Source organism: Dendrobates tinctorius, unplaced genomic scaffold (assembly GCF_039654945.1).
Source record: "Dendrobates tinctorius isolate UK_male_01 unplaced genomic scaffold, ASM3965494v1 ptg000093l, whole genome shotgun sequence".
Taxonomy (NCBI): Eukaryota; Metazoa; Chordata; class Amphibia; order Anura; family Dendrobatidae; genus Dendrobates; species Dendrobates tinctorius.
The window spans coordinates 5183326-5200593 of NW_027361761.1; the positions used below are offsets into that span (position 1 = coordinate 5183326).

Genomic DNA, 17268 nt, shown 5'->3' on the forward strand with positions numbered 1-17268 from the left:
AAAAGGAGGGGTGAAGATAGTGCTCTAATAGTTCTCCTGGGGAAACTAATACAGCCCCTTGTCAAGTGCCTGGTTTCTAGGTCTTGTACAGACGGCCCAGGTGTTGGCCTGACTTTGCCTTGTGCCGCCATTGTCCTGACCAGGTGACCAATAAAGCCAGACATGGGCTAGAATCTCTTTGACACATATTGGATAACACTTGCATTCTTTCCTTTCACCGGTGACAGATTTAGGGATCACAGCAGTTGTAGGTTATACCGAAGCTTTAAGAATCCGGCACAAGTATGCAGCGGTGCAGAAAGAAGCCAAAAGCCTTAGGTAACTATAAGGGGGCTTAACTAGTTTTCGCAGGGTGCATTAATGGTCTATGTTAGGGCACAATTCCCACCCTCTGGCAATTTCTTCTCATCTGTAATCATTTAGACAAAATTTCTCTCTTCTCCACTGTGACTCACATGAATGCAATCAAGCTCGGATCGGCCACCTGGGAAAGCGGAGCATCCTCTGGTGGGCTGTCCAACTCAGACCAAGTAGGTTCCCTTCACCCCAAATTATTCAGATGAAGTCATATGAAAAAGGAAGACAAGGCATTTTATTGGCAAAACAAATTTTTTTTTTTTTTTTAAACATAAAATCTAGAAATCAAATTGGTTTATTGTGCAATCAGCTCACTGTATAAAAACAAATCACAACAGGCGGCCATCGTACAAGGCTCAGCAACGGCATCTACACCGGAGGCCAACAAGTCAGCTGCTAGCAGATGTTGGCTCAGTGGTTAAGAGGATTTAAAAGCAGAGACTGCCGTTTCTTTTTTGTGCAATATGTGACACAGGTGGACAGACGTGGTACCATATGTAGAAGAACGCAGCCATGTATTTCTAATCCTCGACAACCCCTTTACCACAATTACTACTTCGGACAACTGCAAAATACTTTTTTTGACCCAATGCAAAGTGGCCTCATGTATTAAGACATCCTAACAATCTTCCGGTCTTGGTGGAATGAATTGCAGTCTAATTAGCGATGAGCAACACTTACGTTTTTGCCCACAGGTGAAGGAACCAAACCACCACTTACATTTTGGGTTGGAAGAATGTGAACGGGCATACAATTACCAGCGTTCAGGAGAGTAGTGAGATACTGCCTAGAAGACCTCATTAGCCTTTATCAATCACAATGAACCTTAAACAAAAATCCTTTTTAGAAGTTATAACTCAAATTTCTGTGCCAGTTCTGCTACCTTCTGTTTCCATGGCGGTCAGATCACTTTAGGATTTACAATTCTTATATAAGGGGAGGGGCACATTAAAATTCTTGCAGCTGCCACTAGCAGGGACTCACTGTATACTTTTGGCTTTGATGTATACAGTTTCCTCCTCAGCTCCCTCTAGTGGTGGCTTTAGTTAGCCAGAAAAGAATAAAAAAAAAATAAAAATTAAAAACACAAAAGTGCTGTGAGATATGGAGCTCTGTATCAGAAAGAATCGATATGGCAAGATATTAACACATACTTTGAAGTTGGGCAACATAAGTTTTAAAATTTCTATTTTCCATGGCATCATCCAACAACATGGCAATGGGATTCTGGCTACTCTATCAGCCACCATGGTTGGTTCCAGATGTTTCCCCAATTGCATCTCATCACATCCTTTTTCAGTTGTTGGGGAGTAAAACAGAATATTCAATAAAAGAAACAAAAAAAAAACAAAAAAAAAAAATTAAAATCCATCTGGCGCTAAAAGTTTCCTCTAAGATAAGCCGCAATTACTGGCCATTAATTTTTCGGAACGCCAGCAACGATTTCAGACTCTATCCCGCAGTGATCCTCTCCACGAAGAATCTTGAAAAAACCTGTGGGGAATATTAAAAAAATAAATAAATAAATAAATAGTGATATAAATCTACAAGTTACTAAAGAATGGTCAAGATGGAAATTGAAGGAGTTGAACAAAAAAAAAAAAAAAAAAAAAAAAAGGCCATGTGTTCAGTTATACCATGCACCATTTTGCAGTCACACCACCTTTCTTCAAGGACTTCTATATTGGGCCATTACTTGGGTGTAGGACATCCACACGACTTCCATGACCAAGCTCTAGATTGACAAACATATCCTGGATGAGGGCGTCCGGCTTTCATCTGCTCTACAATGGAGGTTACTGGTCTACACTGGGTTTCCATCCCATTGGTTATTCATGATCCCACATAATTAGTAAATACCGTATATACTCACATATAGGCCAAGATTTTCAGCCCATTTTCTTGGGCTGAAAGTCCCCCTCTCGGCTTATACGCAAGTCATATACCGGGGGTCTCCGATCATACTGCCCCCCTGGCGCAGTCTCTGCAGCCCCCTACCCCCGCTTCTCCCACAGTCTCAGGCACCCTCCTCCAGAGGTCACGTGGTACTGCTCATTAGAGTCATGAATATGCGCATGTTATTCTATGGAGCATCTTATGGGGCCATTATTAACCTTTGTGCAGCATTATATGGGGTATATTTTGTATGGAGCATCTTATGGGGCCATCATGAACTGTATGGAGCATTATATGGGGCTCCTGATTCTATATGGATATTCAAAAACATTTAACCTACTGATGTCTCAGTTAATTTTACTGGTATCTATTTTTTATTTTTGAAATTTACCAGTAGCTGCTGTATTTTCCACCCTAGGCTTATGCTCGAGTCAATACGTTTTCCCAGTTTTGTGGCAAAATTAAATTAGGGGGGGGGGGGGTTGGCTTATACACAAGTATATACAGTAACTATGGCCAGAACCAGGCACAGGATCCTTAAGGCTCTATAGGAACTTTGTTGTTCCATATGGCAAACCTGGAGGGGTTCTTACTTACTATAAAAATAGGTTAACATAGAACAACTCCATATGGCAGATAGCGGAACATATAGAAGCTGTAGGAGGTAGAACGTCCACCGCTAAACTTCTGTGCCGTATTAAGGCATTATACAATTTGTATAGCAACCTTGTGGGGCTAGCATTTTAAGATTCTGGACCTTTTACAAATGTTAAGGCCAAAATCATGACCAGTCCTCCATATCTACATCGTTCAGTTGACCACAAGACCTTAAAAATGTAGTAATCTGGAAGCCTCGATGGGAGGAATTGAGGAAGGCGCAATGATAGCCAAGACTTGTAGATCCATACAATATGTTTAGTAGGTGGAAGACAGAAGGCTGAGGCCTGGGAGAAATGAATGGGCCCAATGTTTGCTTGGTTATTGAAGGGCTGCTCCTCAGAGGCAGGGACTAATGCTAGGATAAAACCATATTATTCTGATTGGAGGGGAGGGGGAGTTAACTTCTAAAAACGCCTAAGAGTGAGAATAAAAAGGACATGGCACTAGTTAGTGTCCAGCCAGGACTAAGTTTGGTGAGGTTGCACCGGTCAGAATTAAACATCCTTGTGATAGGTTTTTCCCTTTAATAGAGGGTGAGGTTTTTCCCTTTAATAGGGGGTGGGACACTTCTACCCCAGCTATTGCACAATGCCAGAAGAACACAAGAAGTGCGGCCGTACCCTTATCACCCCAGTCAGTATTCCAGGAGTTGGCACAGAGCCAGTAGGGAGTACCGTCCTCCACGCCCCATCCAAGCATCTTAATAGCGTGACCGCCGATTTCCTCACCAGTCGTGTGACGGTAGACTCCTATAGAAGTAAATATAATGCGAGAACTTCACTGGAGTTTCCACAGATTGAACAATAATAAGCAAGAACACCATTGACTCCCACCTGACTTGTATGTAGGGAAGTCCTCATAAACCAAGAAAGCCGCTTCTACTGGACCATTCTTGTAGATCTCAGCCTTGATTTCTTCCTGGCTGCTCGGGACATTGTAGGAATCAGAACCTAAAAATGTGAAGATAAGAGGTCACCACCATCTACAGCAAAAAGCTGCAGGACGGAGCAACTATCTCATGGAGATTTGTCAGGATCATCCAACCACGCCTGCAGGGAACCAGACAAAGCCAAAACCTGTAGTCTATGCAACTTTAAAATTTGCGCCAAGCCTGGCAAACAGCATGCCGATGTGTAGTCTGTGGTTGTGCAAGTTGTACCAATATGTCCACACATCTGGTAGGCCTTCACTCACCGAAGTGCTTGTCCTTGCTGTAGTCTGGACCGTAGCCGGCCTCGCACTTCTTCTCGCATTTCGGAGTTTCTCCTTCCTCTCCCTTGCATGCAGGACGGGAGCCATTGACGTGGTGCTCGCAGGGTGGGATGGAGTATGGTCGGCAGCCTAGGTAGGAGAAAGATGTACATGACCTCACCAGAAGGGGGCGCTCTAACATGCAGTTCAGTAAACATCAGACTGGTTTCCTACAAGCCAATGTGCTCAGTTTGGATGAGGCTAATAAAGGGCGTCATGGGTCCGACTTAACTCAACTAGACCCTCCAACTCAAAAGCTTGATTGGCATGTCAAATGCATACAGATGCTAAAATAAGCTGTCAAGGTGGACTTGGACTGGGGGGGGGGGGGGGGGGGGGGGTCTCATTTAACCCCCCCCCTCCCCCCCAAAAAAATAAGTCACTGTAGACACCAACTATAAATGGATGATGTAGCTGTGATTAATCCAGAGCTCTGCCTCAGTCTATACGGTAAAGTCTACCCTCTCCTACTGTATCCTCACCCATCCCTGTAGACTGTGAGCCCTCGCGGGCAGGGTCCCCTCTCCTTATGTTACTTGTGTGTCCCTTGTCTTACACATGTTTATTATACTTGTCTATATTTCCCCTTTTCACATGTAAAGCGCCATGGAATAAATGGCGCTATATAAATGCATAATAAAGCCTTCACCACCACAAAGTACTTACCAATGTGCGAATCATACAAGCCGCCGGATACAAGACCCTTCTCCGTCCAGAAACGCCACGCACCAGCCGGGTACCCTCCATTACAGCTGGAAGACAGAAAACATTTTTTTTTTTCTAAGTTTAATTAGAGCGCAGTAATGGAACCCAAAACCTCAGCCGACGCCACCCCGAAAGTGGCTAATTAAGACCCAAGTTTTACACAGATCACTTCCTCTCAATCGGCAAATAAATGAGGAAGATTTCTACACTGCCACTCTCAAATGTAAGGAGATATCTGACTAAGCGGAAATTTAGGGGAGTCACCAAGTCCCTATATAGAGCATTGGCTACAGGGAGCGTTGTAAGAGGGGGACTACATACAGCCTTCATTTTCATTTGCTTAGTAAAGGCAAAGTTGAGCAACTTTCTAAGTGAAGTGGTCTGCATTTAAAAAAAAAAAAAAAAAAAAGCTACCATTTTGCTGCTGCAGTCTCCGTATATTCTATACCTAGCAAAGGGATCTTCAAAGATGTTACAAGTCTATCAGAGGTACTGCTCCTCCTCACCACCAATCAATGTTAGAAAAGCAGCTAGGGTCAAGGGCCTGAACATAGATTTCCACAGTGTGGAGAGAGTATACAGCAAGTAAGGTCTCAGAGAGGGCAGAAAAAAAAAAAAAAAAAAAAAAAAAAAAGTGCATAGCAAAGGAGAAGGAGCACACCAAGAGGAAAAAATCTCAGGATAGAATAGGTAAAGTTATTAGTATCCTAGATACACAGATGCAGCCGTGGGTATTGCTTATGATTCCCATTTTCCCCCCTTCCATAGGAAGAAATGCTATACTAAATTCAAAACTTTCGGATCGACTATCAGGTACTGAGAAGACAGTGTGTGCACATGGACAATGCCATCTATCCAGGGTGAGGATACTTACCCCATGCCACACTCCGATCCGCAACAAGACAGAAGATCTTCTGCAGATACCTCCACGTTTACCTTCCCATTAGAGTGCACACAGGCCCGGTCAGACATGGCCTCCACCGCACCAAATGCCTATGGCAGACAAAAGCTGGTGAGAAACATCTGAGAAGGGACAAAATTCAGAAAATTGGAGAGGAGTCCTGATGGAAAGTTACTTTCCACTAACCCAGCAGGATCCACAGGAGCCCTGGTCTCTAATCTCCTTGATTGTAGGACAATTTGGCCAAGCCTCCCTGGAGTCAAAGTTATCGGGCAGCTTCATTTTGTTAGTAAATGAATACCTAAAAATAAAAAAAGATACATTGCTGTTAGAAGAAAAAGGAAACCTTTATATAAAGACTACCACCAAGTAGGGAGAGGGGATTAAAGTTTTTTTAATTCTTATCTCGTGATGCCTTTCTTTGCCTGCCCAAAAAAAAAAAAAAAAAAAAAAAAAAAAAAAAAAAAAAAAACACCAAACACCACACCCACACAAGCTCCCCAATATGTCATGTTACAGAGTCAAGTACTCTGCAATAAGACCCAAGCTCTATGAGTACTCCTGGGTGAAATCCATCCCGTATTCTGTGATGCATTGTGGGAGCTGCAGTGTTTGTATCAACTACTGATCAGTAGACCAATTATTATCTTGAATATACATTGTAGCTCAATCCACAACAAAAAATTAAAAGAAAAAAAATTTTCCAATCACAAACAGCTGCCAGGGCATTGCCCAAGTTGTGTTTCTCTTTTTTCTTGATATGAAAAAAAAAAAAAAAAAAAAAAAAAAAAATGTAAGGAAATGGGCCTCACAATTTGCTTCCTACCAATATATTGTCACAATGGCAGTCATTATGATGCTTAATTATGAAAAACAGGATTTCTGAACTCAGCTCTTTGAGGACCCATGGGTGAAACTCACCTGGTGTGTGGAAGCAGTTTATATTAGCTAGGACCCGTCAACTCTAAAACGCTTTTTTTTTTTTATCTCCTGAACAATAAAAGTTCTATTTTTTTTTACTGAGATCTAAGGTTGTGGTGAACTTTAGGTTTTTTTTATGTACAGGGTTGTAATAGAGCTGCCATCTCTACCAACAGAGCCGTTCCCATGACTATACCTTATCCCCTTCATAACAATCACTGGCAGATTATATGCATGGAGCATCAGCAGCCATCATCTGCCAGCCTTGAACTGTGTGCACCAGTCACTTCGTACTTCTACGTAGCAGCGCTGGATGGGTGCAAGCAGCAGCCATAGTCACATATATAGTGATGCAACACCGGTGTCCATTGTCTTTCAGCCGTCCCCTCTCCTACTCCAGGTAAAGTCAGTGACGGGACACTTTCTCGACGCAGCGTGATCTTGTGGGCACTGCCTTGTTGGTCGAGACAGCAAGACTTCCTTTTAGAGCCCAGTACAATAAAAGCAGAATCTCTCGCCATAATTCATATTTCAAAAATTAAACATCAATTTTGCAAAAACAAAACACACACAACACGAAAAACAAGTGTTCATGATAAAAGAATTATGAACACAAATACAAAGCGCTTTTGGACTTGATGATAGGTCCTCTTTAAGGAGAATGCCCCGAGAGTCACAAACCGGAGAATTGGGGAAGGGGGATTTGTGACCCCCAAAAATCCGAGCTGCTGATATCCAACATGGCTCTAATGATTTATAAGTCTGAACAGAATTCTGAATGCAGATTTAAGTCTGCAAATAGTGGACAGAACACAATGCTGAATGATATTGTAAGATCCAAGTCCTACCTGACCGGCAGAATCTTCCTACTTGCTCCTAGAAATGTCCCACAGAGTCTCCTCACATAATCCAAGTCAGAGGTCGGAAAGTTATATCCAGCCTAAGATAGATGGAGTGTAGGATGAAGAGTTAGGATCTAGCTTTATTTTTCAGGAGGTAGACTAAATATATATAAATATATATATATATATATATATATATATATATATATATATATATATATATATATATATATATATATATATATATATATATACACACACATACATATATACACACACACACACACACACACAATTTCCCCAATGAGCCCGTCCCCCTCTGACTACATAACAGCCAGCTTGTAGTCACTGGGGTATGGAAAACTACTCAGAAGTTTAGAACTTTGAGGAAAACCTATATAGGCTGCATTGAAATCAAAGCAATCACTTTCTAGCACCAGGAATCGGAGATGAATGGGAACATTCTAGTCGTCTTCAAGGTTGGACACTCATCTTCTGATGCACAGAATGAGTGTTAAAGGGAATCTGTCACCCTTTTTTGGACTATGAGCTGCCAGCACCGACATCAGAGGCTTATCTACAGCATTCTGTAATGCGTTCTGTGATGCTGTAGATAAGCCTCCAAAGTAACCTGAAAGATAAGAAAAAGGAGTTAGATTATACTCACCCAGGGGCGGTCCGGTCTTGGTCCAATGGGTGTCGCAGTCTGGTCTGGCGCCTCCCATCTTCATACGATGACGTCCTCTTCTTCCCTTCCTGTCGTGGCTCCGGCGCAGGCGCACTGCTCTGCCCTGTTGAGGGCAGAGCAGAATACTGCAGTGCGCAGGCCCTCTCCTGACGCCTGCGCACTGCATTACAGAATGCTGTAGATAAGCCCCTGATGTCGGCAGTTCATATTCAAAAAAAAAAAAAAAAAAAAAAAAAAAAAAAAAGGGTGACAGATTCCCTTTAAGCATCTGGCTGTCTGGCTGTAAAACTGCTTGCCGTCAGTGAATGGAACAGAGGTTAATACTCTGAAAATGGTAAGGTAAATAAACCATATAACGGATTTCTCAACTTTTTCTTATACAATTATCCCCTAAAAAAGAAAACACCATGACATCCGGCAAGGTTTGGATTATATCCTTGCACCCATGGTAGAGTCCCATTCCGTATTATATATATTAGTTCCCCCCTCCATAGCAAAGCCCACCACCCATCACAGACCCTCTCACTCACCTTCCATGTAGTATTTAGCTTATTAATATAATTGACCATGCCATTGGACAGAGGCCTGAAGTATGGGACATTGCGGGCGCTGGTACAGGAGGCCAAAACACAAAGAACGACCAGAGATTGCCACATTGTTGCAGGATTTCTCCCTGTGGAAAGATGCATTGCATCAAATATAAAGTGAAAAAAAAAAAAAAAAAAATAATATAGAACAGTACAATAAAAACCACTGCTCTGTTATCAGCCATTTAAGTGGGGATGTTGAGTGACTCTTCCTAAAGTTGGAAACAGCCTTTTCAAAGAGGTAGATTACTTTAACTCTAGTGCCACCTAGTGGAAGTAATTCTAGCAAAACAAAAACAAATCTCAATAGCAGTACTTTAACAAGCCTTGCCACATTACTTGGCCAAACCAGAAAATCTATTTGCAGACACATGTTTCAGGGCATTTTCCTCTCATCATTGCAAAGCAAGTGAACTGTGTGAAAAGCCTCTAACTGGGGGTCTAAGGGGCAAGTGGCAGTAGAGTTCTAGTCTACAAGTCTCCTTACACAGGCTTGTCCCTCTCCACAAGAATTGGGCAGGTGAGAGATCTCTGACTGGAGTCTCACATGACCAAATCAAATCTCTTGCTTTGCACTAAGGGGTAATAATTATATAAATAGGATAAAAGCCAAACCATTTACTCTTTACAGACAAGTGATTTGACCAAGTGAGAAGCCTTTGACTGGGATCCAAGTGGTAACATCTCTCATAGTGAAGAGTGACATGTGTGTGCAAGGAGACTTTTTTTATATATATATATATATATATATATATATATATATATATATATATATATATATATATATGTGCATTGCATTGCCTATGAAATATGCAAGTTGCCTATTCAGAGAGAAGAGGACAAAAGCTCTAGGGCTACCGATTTGTCCAAGATCTCTTGCCTTGCACTGAGGGGCAAACCCCAAAACACGTGTTTGCAAATAAAGTATCTGGTTTGACTTTTGCCCCAAGTCATGTGGCAAGGTTCAATGGGTCAATATTGCCTTTTAAGATTGCTACTTCCGATAGAGTTTCAGTCCCATTTCTCTCTTAAGAAGCAATTAGTAGATCTAATTTCTCAGAGGAGCCTTGCATGGCCTACAAGTCTCCTTACACTGCCATACTGCTCTCCATGAAGAGGTTACCTCTTCCTAAAATAAATACTGCAAAGTGTCGATACACCCCATCCTTCTCCAAGATCAAAGTGCCATGTCACAGATCACAAGCGCTAGGAAGCTCCAGAGACATTTGCCCCTACCTTAACACAGCCAGAAAACGCAATAAAAGGGGATGCTATAGAACAGCCCCTTACTGTTAATATGCAGGTATTGTAGGAGCGGTGTAGCCCTTGTTCAGGTCTCTCCTAGCCATTGACCATATGACTGAATTATATGGTCACATTCTTTTCAACAGATGGCAGGGATTACTAAATTAAATGTTACAGGAACGCTTTTAATTGTCAACGATCCAAAAGACGTATGATACCCAGGTACATAGGATAGTTTTTAGTTCTAGAATATATATAGGGCAAGTCAAGAGTCAGGACTCAATCATTTGGAGCAGGTTCATCATTACCTTACAGGAATCTGGAAACCACCATCATAAAAAAAAATTTAAAAAAAACCCCTCAAATTTGTGTCCTAGTGTTAATGGCCGATGAAGTGGTTTTTCCTGTATTTACCATCACGTACAAGTATAGATCAGTGTATGTAGGTCACCGATGTACCAGTTACACCCTTTTTAAAATTGCATCTGCAGAGTAGAAGCGGAAGTCATGTCAATGGTCGATACCGTCGATGAGCGGACCAGTGGATGATGGTCGGGTACGACCAAACTTTAGCCTAAAGTTTGGGTCGGGTACTATAACTCTAATCAAACCCCATAGAAGTCAATGGGGAGCCATATTTTGGTGCTGTAAAAGGTCGCTAATATCTGAAATGGAGTTCTGGGAGAAGTCAGTGTTCAAAATTCAGCATCGGACAGTCTGGTACGAACCCTCAACTTTGCAGTTCGGGTTCGCTCATCTCTGCTTATGAGGAATCCTGTAAAGTTTCTCTTTTTTTTTTTAAGTTGTTTTTCCTATTAGGGGGACTTATTGGGACACTAAAGAGGGGGGCATGTTGGCAAATGCTCCTCCTGACCCCCTGTAAGGCCAAATTTGATAGCTGCCATGTAAACTTTAGATCATTTCTGGTAACCACAGTTCAGGTATGTACACACCAGCACGAGGTTTCAGAAATCTCATACACTTTGCTGATACAGTAAAACGCTGTGCTTATCAGCAATAACACAACGCGTGAATAAGCCATTCGTTCCGCTCTTTGCAGAGGGTCTCAGGGACCCCCAGATGGGACAACCCATTTCTACCTATAGCCCTTATATCCATGACTTCTAGGGATGGGAGGAGGCATTTTATTACTACCATGATCCGTGTAGACAGACCTCAATCATTCACCTTTACAGAGGACCACCCCTTTAGGTGGAAGCACTGATCCTATACAGTTATGTATTCACTTTAGGCTCCGGTTACGAGACGTCAGACAGCGGCCAAGTGCTGTATTCTGGAGCGGCGTCTGTTGTATCAACAGGAGGTTACGTCTCACCAGTATCACAATATATCCAATATCACTTTCTTGCAGGCAAAAGATCTCATGAGATTTACACATTGTTGACTACATCAGGAAACACGATTTACTGCAATTCCCCAAATTCCTGTAACCGCAATGTCTCCATGTAGCCGAGGTCCCTCCTGCAGAATGCAGGTCACTTACAGCAGCTTATATTCTGCAGATCCCATAAGAGGAACAGTCAAGTGGAATTTTTTCCTGTCTCCACATTTCTTTTTTGGATTTTATCCAGACAGCAAGTCAGGCTGTAAATACAAACTAAAGCCCATATAAAAAGGCAAGGACAGCCCCCCCCTCCAATAAGGCAAGCCTGGTATGCCAGTGTGAGGAGACTTATAGGCCATGCATGCTCCTTTGGGAAACTGGCTGATGAGAGGCAGAAAATAAATTTTATAGGATTTCTGTGAAAGCAGTTGCTCGGTATACAAGACTAGTTATTGGAATTATCCAATTTTATCAGCAGAGCAGCCCGCTTCCCAGGGGATGCCATGGGCTCCTGGTTTAGTCCATGGTCACACGTTCAGTATTTGGTCAGCATGTTACATCAGTGTTTGTAGACAAAACCAGAAACCCGTCACCACTTCTGCATATTACCCACTCCTTACAGCTACTGATGGGAAATATTGACCAGATACTGAACGTGTGATCGTGGCCTTACAGTTCAGACCAGCAGCATTGGCCTGAACCATGCGCTCTCCGCTGCTGCATCGCTGGAGAAGGCAGCACTGGCCAGATCCATGAAGCTCCAGTGCAGCGCTTGCAGGCTCTATAGGCCACCTCTGACTGCAGTGATGGTCAGTAATCTAGGCAACAAGCTGTAAACTGTTCAGAGCTAAATTTATTTTCTTTTCCACTTTTTGTTAAGTTTTAATCATTTATGTTCAGACTTGGAACCATCTCAAATATTAAAGTATCTCAACTGCAAATAGCGACGCCGATTCCGGAGCAATGCAGCAGATCGATCTAATCATGCTGGCATCTAAAGGAGGTAACGGCAGAGAGTCTGCGCCCCCTACAGCATCGAAACCGAGCAATACATGCTGCGCATTGAGACATTTTAGGCTTAAAAAGGGTTTGTCCTGTAAAAATAAGTTCTGTTCACAGGACAGGTGATAAATCGCTGATAGGAGTCCAATCACCGGGACCTGCACCTAACAGATCAGCAGAATGTGGCTTCTCCCCCTCACTGCTAGAATGGAGAGCCACATCACATACTCAGCCGACACGCCAGAGCATAGACTCATCCGGCGTGCCAGTCGCTCCCAGAGCTACACTCCAGTACCTCACCCCTTTCCCAACAGCCACATTGAGAATGAGTGAAGCAGCGGCGGAGAGTCCACCATTTGGGAACAAGGATATAAATCCCCGATTCTTGGAGCCCCAGAAGTCAGTCCCCGACTAATCAACAAGCCATCACCCATTCTGCTTCTATAAAAAACAAAAAACAAAAAAAAAAAAAACAAACAAACAAACAAAAACAATATACTTGTTTTCACCAGATAACCTTTGAGCTTGTTACCTTTGTTCCTAGTCAATATGCTGAGAAAAACTGCACCCCTTGGCACTATTACAAGCACATTAGTAGGACAAGCCCTCAAAAAGGTGAGTTGTCCCATTAAGATGGCCGACCGTACGCATTTACTGACCATACGCTCCTGCGAGTCTCCTACAAGAATGTAAGAAAGAACCAGGAATATTAATATGAAATTGAAGCCACAAAACCATTTTCTTTATTATTTATTCATTATATTAGAGATTGCTGATCACACACACATCTCTAAAACCTCTCCAAATCCATGGAGTCACCGCCTCCAGAGCAGGCTCAAAAACCAGCTGCATCGTGTCAGGACAAGCCCAAAAGTAGAAAGTCGCTGAAGAGACATCATGGTGCATACGATATTACAGCAAGGTAATCACTAGGATCTATTAACACTGTTCATGGTATAAGGTGTAAAATTAAAACATAAAAATGTATAAGGGGAGGAGAGGCTCACAAACAGAGGGCTCGTACAAAATGCTGCCACCAGTAGGGGGAGCTCCCTGCATCCGGTGTCATGATCACATGCAATGATCTCCCCCTAGTAATGGCGGCAGGTAGCAGTTTTATCAATAACCATTGTCTATGTAGAGATTTTGACTGCCGCTCCTTGAAAGATAATTATAAGTCTGAATTAAATTTGGATCAATCCAAGTTAAAGTGAATTTGTCAGTAGGATCAACCCTAAGCCGCCTACATGGGCATGTAGGTCATCGGAAGCTGAACAAAAGGATACCTTGATATCTGCGATCCGATGAACGGCTCCTGAGAAATCCATGTTTTTCTTATAGGCAAATGAGCCGAATATAACTTTTGGGTCCGCCTCCAGAGATCTTCGGAACTCATTTACATATTTGGAAAAACCATGCATTTCTCAGGAACCATTCATCGGATTGTAGATATCAAGGTGTCATTTGATTCACCTTTCTAGGACCTACGTGCCTATGTAGACGGTTTAGGAGGGTTGTTCTGTCCGACATGTTGCCTTTAAGTCAATCGTGGAGGATGAACACTCGCTTTGAAGATAAATGCCCAATTTAACGGCTATTGACAGGGCAACACCTTTCAGTCCAAAGTCGCTGATTGCTGGTGATGCCGGGCGCTGATCCTGCTGCAATGACACCAGGTGTAATAATCATATAACGAAGTTGCTCATCGCTAAACTGACCAGTGGCTCAATAAAGGTGCCATAGGAATCCATACCCGGGGAGCACTGGTGGACACAGGAGAGAAGAGGCCCCTGTGCAAGAACATAATATGGGCTCGTCACAGTCTAATAGATCCACATAATGCACAACTCCACCTGCTCTGGAGGTATAAATGGACTCCACTTCCTTTTGGGGTTGCACCAAAGACAAGTATGGCCGGACTAGGCCGCAGGCCTTTAAGGGGGAAGGCCTATATGACAGGGTTGAGGGGACATTTAGTGAGCTGTACAGGGGGTTAGTGGGTTTGAAGAGGATTAGGGCGGGTATCAGGGCTCACTGGCGTAGGTGGAGCTTAGTGGGGAGGGCTATAAAGAAGGGGTTATACTTGTAAGGGCAACCATTTTTGGTGCCCCTAATACAGCAATAGCAAGCTCCCACCCACTTTTTTTTTTTTAGGTCAGTGGGGTTTTATTATGAATGGGCGCTACAGTTCATGTATAAAACTCAGTTGTTTTTTTAGCGCATAAGCTGGGGAGTATCCGCAATTTCATTGCTATTGTTATTTTGTCGCGGCAGCTTGGCGGGGGCGGGGGTCCTCAAAGTTGGTGATACCAGTAAATGGAGGCTCGGGGGGGGATCCCTACAGGTCCTGGACTCCCCCTTAGGTGGATTAAGTGGACGGGAACCTGTTGGTGGACACTGGCCAGGAGAGAGTCTTGTTTCATGTCTTCGAGCTGGTGTTTAGCACTCTACAGGACTCTACACTGGACCAGATTTGGGCTTTAGTGTGAGGATGTTATAATTTCAGGGCTTCGAGGACCGTCCCCTCCTCGATAGAATGTTTAAAAGTGTTTAAACTGTTATGTTAATAGTTAATAAAGGGGCTGCTGTGGCCAATTTATCCAAAAGAGAGTTGTCTCGTTATTTTGTGCCGTGGATTGGTAGTTGTTGGATGGATTGGTTGGGTGGCACTTGTGGGAGTGCGGACGCTCAGAGGTATCATGAATACCCACCTGCCAGGGAGCCCAAGACCACCCATAATGTAACCAGCATGAGCATAGTAGATGCACTTCAAGGAGGTGACTCAAATGCCCAGGACCACCATGGAGAGGTTAGCTAAATTTAGGCTACAATCTTCACGTTTTACTTATATCATTTTAGGAGCACCGATGGGTATGTGCATGGCGCCCAGCCCGGGCTAATACCCAAACAACGCAGAAAGCTCTCACATCTGCAGAAATCAGAGGAGTCAGCCGAGTACATCATGTACCCATAGTAAACGGATGAAGAGCAGAATATATCGCTTAACCCATCAAGGCAATTTCCCCTAAAATGGCAATTCTGTAGTTAAAAATAAATCCTTTTGTATTTCTGTAAACTCCAGGGGCCCCGGCTGCTCCCTGTACAGACGGATCAGTCCCAGAGTAGCAGTGCAGGGGTCAGCCATGGAGTAAACAAGGGCCGGGCACCAACATGTGACTGCGCAGTAATCGCGACATAGCAATATACAAAGGGGCGGAACTACGATCAGTGCAAGGGCCACAATCACACCCGGGGCCCTGGAGCCTAGGGGGCCCCCCCAAAAGTCCTTATAACCTATATACAAGACCAATGCTATTAAAGACTGGCAATAATTGGGATCCATGAGCGTCAGATTACACCACCGAGTATAAAGCCACAATAATTATATTAGAAAAGGTCATTTCAGAGGTTAAAGTGGCTGCAAGGAAGAGGCTGATGTCAGAGGAGCCGGGGAAACCCAGCACAGCAGGAAGCAGGGGGAGGGGGATTCAGGGTCTCCACCAGCCATGCACAGAACTACACATCCACAGAAGCTCCCCAGCCTGGATGGCACTTGTAGTCCTCCCAGCTGGATCACCTCCCTCCAGCACAGGCAGGAAGGGACTTGTTCCATTGCTGTGGATACAAAGTCTATTTGTAAACAACAAACAACAAAAGAAAATATTAAAAAAAAAAAAAATTATATATATATATATATATATATATATATATATATATATATATATATATTTTATCATTGACTCCCAGCTGGAGCCCCTCTATAGCTGCAGTCCAAAGACCCTGTAAAGAGACAAGCGCATGCGCAGTAACTACTCAGCGCTATAAAGACAGAAGCAGTTGTTACATTGTATCCAGCGGTATACAGAGCCCACAATGCAGGAAGACATAAGGGGGGATACAATGCAAGCAGCAGAGCCTTACCCAGGAGAGCAGCAGACACAGGAGCTGAGGAGGATGTGCAGGGAGGAAGCAGCCTCCTCCTCCTTATATAAGCAGCCATGCACCTCCCTATACAGCGCCTGACTCCTCACATGACTGCAGGTCGTCCACCCAGCACATGGCCCACAGGAGGACAGAGGCAGTGTGATAGGACAGGCTTACCCACTGCTGAGTTTCCCCATTCTGCAGCTCCTTCCCTCCACTTAGTGTCCATTTTGCTGGATATTCCCAGAATGGCCTCTCTCCCCTTCCCCTGTGCTCACCTGGCTGAGTCCACACCTGCCAGGAATATATAGGGTGCATCAGAGCGGTCACCCCGTGTCATGGCGGTGAGGCTCAGGGGTTCCCCTATTTATTGACTGTTCGCACCCAATTTATCTCATAGCCGCCAATACTGCAATAAATTCAGATGTGGGGAGGACAGCGCACTATAATAGGGTGACCCCCGCACTATAATAGGGTGACCCCCGCACTATAATAGGGGGACCCCAGCACTATAATAGGGTGACCCCCGCACTATAATAGGGTGACCCCAGCACTATAATAGGGGGACCCCCGCACTATAATAGGGTGACCCCCGCACTATAATAGGGGGACCCCAGCACTATAATAGGGGGACCCCCGCACTATAATAGGGTGACCCCCGCACTATAATAGGGGGACCCCAGCACTATAATAGGGTGACCCCCGCACTATAATAGGGGGACCCCAGCACTATAATAGGGGGACCCCCGCACTATAATAGGGTGACCCCCGCACTATAATAGGGGGACCCCAGCACTATAATAGGGGGACCCCCGCACTATAATAGGGGGACCCCCGCACTATAATAGGGGGACCCCCGCACTATAATAGGGTGACCCCCGCACTATAATAGGGGGACCCCCGCACTATAATAGGGTGACCCCCGCACTATAATAGGGGGACCC

At 43.9% G+C, this 17268-nt stretch overlaps 1 protein-coding gene across 3 annotated transcripts; it reads right to left on the reverse strand.

The window, feature by feature from the left end:
* Positions 1 to 572: 572 nt before the first annotated feature.
* On the reverse strand, positions 573 to 16592 carry CTSB (cathepsin B). Of its 3 annotated transcripts, none has more exons than XM_073586397.1 (10): positions 16502 to 16592; positions 8752 to 8894; positions 7540 to 7631; positions 5957 to 6071; positions 5744 to 5862; positions 4831 to 4916; positions 4108 to 4254; positions 3747 to 3863; positions 3534 to 3662; positions 573 to 1851 (listed from the first exon to the last, which is right to left on the reverse strand). In XM_073586397.1, exons 1-10 carry the CDS (start codon positions 16551 to 16553, stop codon positions 1775 to 1777), a joined length of 1077 nt encoding a protein of 358 aa, XP_073442498.1. In that variant the 5' UTR covers positions 16554 to 16592; the 3' UTR covers positions 573 to 1774. The 3 variants fall into 3 exon arrangements, with proteins under 3 accessions (XP_073442498.1, XP_073442497.1, XP_073442499.1); XM_073586396.1 differs by lacking the exon at positions 16502 to 16592 and adding an exon at positions 16322 to 16476; XM_073586398.1 differs by lacking the exon at positions 16502 to 16592 and adding an exon at positions 16245 to 16314.
* Between the last annotated feature and the right edge of the window lie 676 nt (positions 16593 to 17268).